Source organism: Limulus polyphemus, unplaced genomic scaffold, assembly GCF_000517525.1.
Source record: "Limulus polyphemus unplaced genomic scaffold, Limulus_polyphemus-2.1.2 Scaffold194, whole genome shotgun sequence".
In the NCBI taxonomy this organism is placed as follows: domain Eukaryota; kingdom Metazoa; phylum Arthropoda; class Merostomata; order Xiphosura; family Limulidae; genus Limulus; species Limulus polyphemus.
This window is the reverse complement of record NW_013665804.1, coordinates 71454-80399: the sequence shown is the minus strand read 5'-3', so window position 1 is coordinate 80399 and position 8946 is coordinate 71454. Positions and strand designations below refer to the sequence as shown.

The following is an 8946-nucleotide window of genomic DNA, read 5'->3' as shown; positions in this document are numbered from 1 at the left end:
ATTTACTTTTTAATCTATGAGCTTAGAGTCATACAAAATTATTATTATTCAAATTAATTTAGTATTTTTTCTAGCCCAAATCTACACAATATATTAGCTGTACTCTGACCATCGAAATAATTCAAAGCCAAGATTTTGCGCTGTAAGTCCGTAATCTTATCGCTAACCTAGTTGTGGGTACTATTTTAGTAGTTATGAATATTTACGATGAAACAACGACGAAACCTAAAAAGTCTCGATATGGCATTATGATAGTCATCATCTACAGAATATTTACATTTAAAAGTTTGACTCGTAAACAAGAGAAATCTAGCTCATAGAATTATTGATCTGCTTTTCTTTCTAAATCAAACATTCGAGTTCAATGTCAAAAGGAGGCTTTAAACATTTTAACTGGAATAACAAAAAAATATGCTCATATATTTCTCGCAAAGTTAGCTAATAAGAGTTATAAGACAAAGTTGACTCTGGAACATGCTGTCCAAAAGAGACATTTATTTCTTTACATAACGTTTCGGAACACAGAAACTTCTTCCAGAAACATGACATGCAATACATATTTTTCTTTTTCAAACTGTACTTACAAACATTCTATTTAATCACAACACAAACAAAAACGTGGCCGGGGTAGTGAGCGAGGGATAATGGGTGGCAGAAGGTTTCTTGTGAGGAATTTTCGGGCTCAAATCGGCTTTCTGTCAGTCATGGCTGAAAAATATAGTGTTTTTTATTTCTTTCCTTTTCAGTTAATAGAAATTGTCTCTCAAAATACCCTTAACCTTTAAGCACCGTAAACATCTTAGACTATGGTACTCCGGAAGTCCTCAGTTGCTTCAGTTACCACGTGTTTCCGATTGGCTTCTATTTCGTTCCTAGCACGCGACTTTAACCTTCAGTACTCCTAACGTTTCCCACATAATGGGCGGAGTAATTATGTTACACCACATCTTCTCATTTTGATGGGTTCTACTGGACATCCAGATCATGCGACGTTATCCTCGACCTCCAGATCGACAATGATGCCTATCCGTCGTCCACAGTTTCTCACTTTGTGAATGACTTCCTCTTGCATCAAGTTAAAACACATGGCAATCAAAGCCATCCCTACTAATAAGTACAATGAACATATAACCAGTTTCTCTTGTGCATGCGCGCTACCATCTTCAAGCCCCCTGGCGTCTCCAGGAACTAGATCCCCAAAACCAATAGTGCTGAGCGTGACGAAACAGAAGTATGAACCGTCTAAAAATCCCCAGCCCTCCCACATGGAAAAAAGTGCCGCTCCTCCTAAGATGTACCCCACAAGAATCAACAAACATAATGTGACAGGCACTGCCACACGTTCGCTGGAAAATTCTAAGCCTTCTCTGAATTCTTCAGGAATTGTTTCAATCCTAACTTCTTCCTCAGGGGACACGTGAAGTTTATCCTGGACACCAGGTTCTACAGCATTTGGCGTGTTGGGTGAATTGTGTGCCACTATATGGTGGACACGATAATTTTCGATGTTTCTTCGCCGTCGGTACGGGTCGCTGGGCTTACAGGTACAGAGACGACCATAGACATACCGAAAGGCCTTGGCCATGAGATCTCCGATGTTTGTCAGATAGAGCAGCATTAGCGGAATCCCAAGGATGGCATAGACTATAGTGACAAGTTTACCCCAGTTCGTTTTGGGAGCAATATTCCCGTACCCTAGAAATACAAAACAAAAATAAATCAGTTATCCGTTCACTGACTTATCGTAAAACGATTCAGTAATAAAATCAAACAGTCGTAATTGAAACAGCACACCTACGTCTTAGCAAACTGCACATTCAACCTTAGTCACAATGGAACTTTAATTCATGCATTTCAAGTTGACATTGCACTAAATGATATTTTAATGAAACTTTAGCTCATGCATTTAAAGTTGATATTACATTAAATCATGTTTTAATGAAACTTTAGTTCATTCACTTCAAGTTGATATTACACTTAACCCTTCAACTGCAGTTGACATCATATGACGTTAGCGTAGGCGTCTGCGGCTGACATCATATGATGCAAACATTTTGCGCGCAAAATTTTGAATGGCCCCGCTACAAAATTTCACGAATTTTTTTCGCATGCGGTGGTAGGCAGATTTACACAAGCTGGAAACGAAGGGTTAATGATATTTTAATGGGACTTTAGTTCATGCATTTCAAGTTGATATTACATTAAATGATATTTTAATGGCCTCGCACGACAAATATTTATCGAATATTGTTACAAAACCTTAATTTTCTAACAGCTGAAGAATTCATTATTGTTGCCTTTGCGACTAATTTCAAATGATGTTTAATTAGATTTGTTCTAAAATTCAGCAACACTACCACAATGCTAGTTACACTTTAGATTAGTTAATGTTAGATAAATACATAACAGTTCCAGTTACAATTTTCGATCAGTTTATGTACCATGTTATAACTACATAACAATTCCATTTACAACTCAGATCAGTTTATGTACCATGTTATAACTACATAACAATTCCATTTACAAATCAGATCAGTTTATGTACCATGTTATAACTACATAACAATTCCATTTACAACTCAGATCAGTTTATGTACCATGTTATAACTACATAACAATTCCATTTACAACTCAGATCAGTTTATGTACCATGTTATAACTACATAACACTTCAGTTACGACTCAGATCAGTTAAAGAATGGTGATAGGACTACACGACAGTCTCAGTGATGTAGCCAGGCGATACTGATGATGCAGCAGCTCAGCGATGTAGATGATTCTGTATAACGATTTTTACAATGCAGCTTTCACAGTAAATAGATCACGTACATTTTTAGCTGCATTCTGCGTTTTTCAATCGATGTTCGGAATGTTATCGGTTTTTACACAATAGCTGTTGTATATCGTCCACTGAAGTTGTATATCAGTAACATATTTTGTATAGGCTAACAGCTGTGGAAAATTTTACACACTACTAGCGGTTTTTTCGCGCAAGTAATGAAGTAACATTTGAAAAATGTGAATAATTCCACCCTCCAACCTACCATGTGTGACGCTGCTAACTATCTATTTAAAACAAATAATTCCAACTCTTTTTATATGACATAATGTATTTTGTCACGTGGGGATTAAAAAGTTCCAACAGATAATACAACCCTTCCCTGATATCATCAACCTGTCACGTGACGTGTTTAGCTACAAGAAGCCTCGGACAGTACTTTGGCACTGAGAATATTGCGATGAGTTGCCAGTTATTAAATATTAAGTGTCGTTTCTTACGTCTTCTGTTTTTGTTGTTGCTTTTTATTGCAAGTTCTGCAGTTCTTCAGTTAAACTTCCTTCAATTCATTGTTTTAAAAAACTAAACCACAGTATGAAAATAAAGTTTTTCTTACTGAGCTGTGTCTTGATACTAAGAAGGTAAATAAAAGAAGAGGGAATCCTCAATAGCCGCGGCACGTGAAATTACTTTAGGCCGGATTAGAGTAAATTAATCTATGAGACCTTTTTTGTTTCTTTTGAATAGCTATATCTTTGTGCGCCAGCAATACCAAACGTGGGGTTAGCGCGTATACCCAATTCGATTATATTACTCATGAGAATCTCTACCAGCCTACCCTCAAACTGAGAATCTTTTAGGCAGAACTAGAGAAAATTAATCTATGAGACCTTAAGCTTGGTGAAATATATCAATCGAAAAGGTTTGACCTTCTAAGTCCAAAATTGTAATTATATCTTAAATCGATCACAAGATGACGGAGCTATGAACTAAAAGTTTGTAATTGAAAAACTCAGAGCCGTTCTATGAACCGCTATGCCGCGGCTAAAAAAAAAACAAAAAAACATGAAGTCTACGAGATTGAATAAAATTATATATAACTTCTGCTCGTAGCATTTGGGATATTTACTTTTTTAAGTATGATATGGCAAGGTGGTTAGGGCGCTCGACTCGCAATCTGAGAGTCGTGGTTTCGGATCCTAGTCCCACCAAACGTGTTCGCCATTTCATCCGTGGGGGCGTTATAATGTGATGGTCCATTTCACTATTTATTGGTAAAAGAGTAGTCCAAGAATTGGCGGTGGGTGGTGTTGAGTAGCTTCCTTCACCCTAGTCTATCACAGCTCAATTAGGGAAGACTAGCACGGATAGTCCTCGTGTAGCTTTGCACGAAATTCAAAATAAACTAAACTACTTTTTAGGCATCTTTTTTGTGAAGAAGGATTCGCTCTTGTAAAATATTTCATCTGAGTTCTTGCAACGTTATAAATAGAAAAAGCTTGAAAAATAAACATTGTTGCCTGCTATACATGAGATATGATAATATATTAATAGTCCGAGTTTTGTAATTAGGTCTATGGGATAAATATTGTAGCTTGTCATAAATGAGTTGGGATAATATAGTATAGTAATCTGTAGTAATAAATCTGTCTATATGTTGAATGTTGTTGCTTGTTAAACCTGAGTTGGGATATTATAGTATAGTAATAGTACAGTCTATAATAAATCTGCCTATATAATGAATGTTGTTGCTTGCTATACATGAATTATAATAATATAGGAACAGTACAAACTACTACAACCTGTGTCTGTATAATATATACTGTTGTTTGTCATAGTAATAGTACAAGTTATTATAATCTACTATATAAAGCAAAGTGTGTATCGGGAGAAAAAATCACGGTCGTATATCTATCATTCCATATTTATTCTTCATACGTTTCCACATTTATTGATCAATCAGCACAACTTGACACTGATACAGGATGACATGAGGAAGGTCATGAGGGGGAGGGGGCTGGACCTTCATCTAATTTCATATTGATATAATTCTTGGAAACAGTATGTATTTCTTTTCACTGTTGGTACCTTTATGTATGTTAATTGCACTTTTAATGTTTATTATGCTAAGAAAAAAAAATAGAAGTACAATTTCCTCCCCTTTGTTACAAACGAGTTTTCTTAGTTAGTTGTGTCTATATGATAAATATTGTTGCTTGCTATACATGAATCATGACAATAAAGAAATAGTACAAACTACTATAACTGGTTCTATATAATAAATATTGTTGCGTGCCATATATGAATTATCAGGCAGGTGGTAGCACTGTCTATGTAGGGATTGTTTGGATCGTTCATCGAAATGGTATTTTAAATATCTCCTCATCAGGGAAATCTTTGTAAATATCATAGTAACAAGTTTGAATTTATTTTTATTCTTTCTTTTGTTGTTTTTTTTATTACACGATAACTCAAAAACCCAAACAATGGTATCAACCAAATTCACTAAAGTGACATAGTTTCAAACGGAGTTTCTACTTTTATAAGAATTATTATTAACTAGTGGTAATTATAAAAATCATAATTCTAGTGTAAACGATGTTATCATTACTCCCTTGAAGTTAGCTTTTTTACACAAATTTTGTGTTAATTTAAAAGCCTTAAATACAGGGTAAAACAGGAATTACCAGCAAATAATAGATAAATAATATATATTACAATTGGAACCTCATTTGTATTTCGAACTTGGTTACAAATACATCCTTCCCGTGTCTATTGAAACACTGCATTAAAAAACAACATCAAGCCAAGAAAAACATTCAAAAAAGGGAAGTAAATGTAGGGATGGCTAGTATCAGTCCTTCAAAAACAATACAGACAAGATAGTTGGATGACATTTACATCATCACTACATAATAGCACAGGCAAGAAATAACGTACAGCAATATATCAGTCACAATTGTGTTTAATTTATCCTATTTTTGTCTGTTGACATTCTACTACACTGTATGCTTGTGCTATTATGTAGTGATGATGCAAATGTAATCCACTATCTTGTTTGCATTGTTTTTGAAGGATGGATATCAACCATCCCTACTTTTATTTTTTTACTTGTGATGATATACAAATAGTACAAACTACTATAATTTTGTCCATATAATAAATATTTTTGATTCTCATACATGAGTTATTATGATATAGTGATAGTGCAAGCTATTATAATTTTGTCTATGTGATAAATATTGTTGTTTGTCATATATGAGTTATGATAATATCATAATAATACAAGCTATAATAATTGTAGTCTATATATATATATATATATATATATCAACTTTGGGAGGCGCAGTTCATCGAACCTCAGATCTTAACAAAACTGGTTTCCTAAAGAGCTTTATTTTGTGAATTCATAATTGCCTTTTGTTTTAAAATTTGTTGAAAGTATTGCAAAGCATTAATGAAATTCATGTGCAACAAATTAATTAATTGACTATACTAACAAGATCACCTATTTTTTTGTTTTTTCTAATGGTATTTATCATAAAAAGGATAAATAAATTATAAATTCTTGGTGATTGAAAAGTATCCACAATTATTCGACATCAAGAAAAGGCCTGATTCTCAGTGATCGATCTTGCGCAAAGGCGCCGACGGCTGTACTCGTGGCTCATACTAACAGAGTGTCAGTATCCTCAGCGATCAGTTTCACTCCTGACTAAACGAAACCTGTCAGTGGACCAGGATCAGTTTCATGTTCACGAATCTGACGTCCAAACACGGAACGTCAATTTGTGTTCTTGAATACGCGCGTTTTTACAAGTGTTGTAAAAATAAAATGTTAACATTCACGTGATTTTGTTTTACTGACTTTTTTGATAAGATAACGTAAAGATTGCTTTCAATTAAATTCCGAAGAACGATAGATGGAGAGACAGATAGATAGATAGTTAGCTTGAAAGGAAGGAGAGGTATGATTATTAAGATGGATACAGAATACTGAACATATAACAAGAGAAATAAAGAAAAAACTTTATTTTTTGTGTTAATATTATAATAGCTGTATTAAATATAATAAAAAAAACAGTAACAACATTCAGGGTAACTAAATGCTATAAACAAGGCCTATTTATATCATATTAACTTTCTCACACAGACATAGGTATATCTATAAAGTTAACAAACCTTTCTTCTTTTTACTTTTCATATATAGGAATTGTTCTTATAGATTCTTTTTCTTACACTTTTTAAAAAACCAAATGTACGAAAACTGCTCTAAATATATGACGTAAGGGACTTTTCTTTCGAGACTACATAAGGCCCTCTCATGCTTACAAATAACATAAAATACTACCCGAAAAAAGAGCGATTAGCCATATGTGCATTGGTAGGGGACAAAGTGCCCATTGCATGACATTTTAGAGAGTCCCATTCAACATGGTATCATGTCATCGATGTCAAAGTTGTCAACTATTCATTTTACTCTACATTTGCTGATTTAGCGATACTTCATGATAGAGGAGAGTAAATAGCTAGATACAGTGTACATGGATACCAAGAAAAATATAGATATGCATTAAGGAGGTTCCAGAGGTTATGCAAATACAATATGCAGGCTGTACAGTGGAAAAAAATATTTTTATTCTTCCCATAAACATCGCCTTACAGTATGACTTGTCAGAATCTGACTCAGACTAGCTTCGTAACACATGTGATGTTTTGTGTAGAACAGGCTTGTACATTTTATTACAAGCTTGCAACATTTGGTATAGATACACGTAATAAATTCGGAATTATTGTAAACATTCCCTCTCCAATACGTGATCGGTCCAATGGACCGATCCAGAGCACATTCGGTAAGTTGAACATCAAACATCAATAATTTGTTATAGCTACGCCAGTTAATATATATGCGTGTGTTTCTTCTTTACTGTAATAAAACATAGTCTGAGATAGATATGTTTCACTATATATATATTTGTTCTAAAATATAGATTATAGTTATACATGATATGGGCATTTATATATTTATGTGCGCTTTTTAAAAAAGCTAGAATACAGTGATTTTCTTCAAAGCTTGAATTTATTGTAATCATAAGAGAAAAAAAAATTACTGTTCTTTAACAAACGAGTGAGTGAATAATGAAGGTAAACATCAAACCTTGTTCCAAACCTGCTTTTATTTGGTCAAGGAGTTTTATAGTTACAGACATTGGAGATCGTGACTGTGCCTTAGTTACTACGAAGCCTAAGAGTAAGAACATGCAGAACAGTTGAGACACTGGCTGTTTTTCTAGTGAGTAATGGGCATCCTCGGTTCGTGAAAGAACGGCTGAAACCAGTAAACTCAAGGAAACTCCAAAGCTGAAATTAGATTTATAGAAGATTACACGTATATGTGTTATTAGACCTCAACCTTTTCTCCCCCAAAAATAAAAATTACAAATAATGTTGCTATAATGATTTCCAATGTACTTCTTACTTCTATAGATAATATATATTAATTTAGACATAAAAGTCACTTGACATTAGCTTTTTTCTCTCTCCCTCCCTGACAGAATGTAAGGAAGTTTCCAGAAATTATCAGACACAGATCTGATGTGGTTACAAGTCTCCCCTGACTGTTATAACTAAGCAGTATTAATCTGAGTGCAGCAGTTGTGATCTGTTTTTGACATTCTTATGTATGAGCTAATGTTTACTGCTGTTTTATTTTCATTCAATATTCTCCGTTTGTCTTCCTCTGTTGAGTATTGAGTCTGTCTCTCTTTATTAATCTTCTGTTATTATCATCCCATAGCTTATTTGCCAATTAATTACTGTATATTCAAATAATTTATCGCTTTATCTCAGTTAAATTAACCATTATTTCTTCTACATAATTTACCATTTTAGCTCCAAATAAATTGTCTCTCTATTATTATAAGTAGCCCCCCCCAATGGCAAAGCGGTATGTATGTGGATTTACAACGCTAGAATCCGGGTTTCGATACCCGTGGTGGGCAGAGCACAGATAGCCCATTGTGTAGCTTTGTGCTTAATTACAAACAAACATATTGTAAGTAATTTACTTTCCTATGGTTCCAAAGTCCCGGCATGGCCAGGTGGTTAGGGCGCTCGCAATCTGAGGGTCGCGGGTTCGAATCCCCGTCCCACCAAACATGCTCGCC

General features: G+C 34.4%; 1 protein-coding gene across 5 annotated transcripts in view; it reads right to left on the bottom strand.

Annotated features, from left to right (window-relative positions):
* Nucleotides 1–473: 473 nt before the first annotated feature.
* The window catches only part of LOC106478255 (potassium channel subfamily K member 9-like), a 35664-nt gene continuing 27191 nt past the window's right edge, over nt 474–8946 (bottom strand). For 3 of the 5 annotated variants that reach the window (XM_013938787.2, XM_022381816.1, XM_022381820.1), the window contains exon 2: nt 474–1695. In XM_013938787.2, coding sequence (XP_013794241.2) covers nt 983–1695 — 713 coding nt within the window. In that variant the 3' untranslated portion in view covers nt 474–982. Of the gene's footprint in view, nt 1696–2649; nt 3219–8946 lie in introns of those variants that run through there. The other 2 variants (XM_022381817.1, XM_022381818.1) reach the window with 2 other exon arrangements.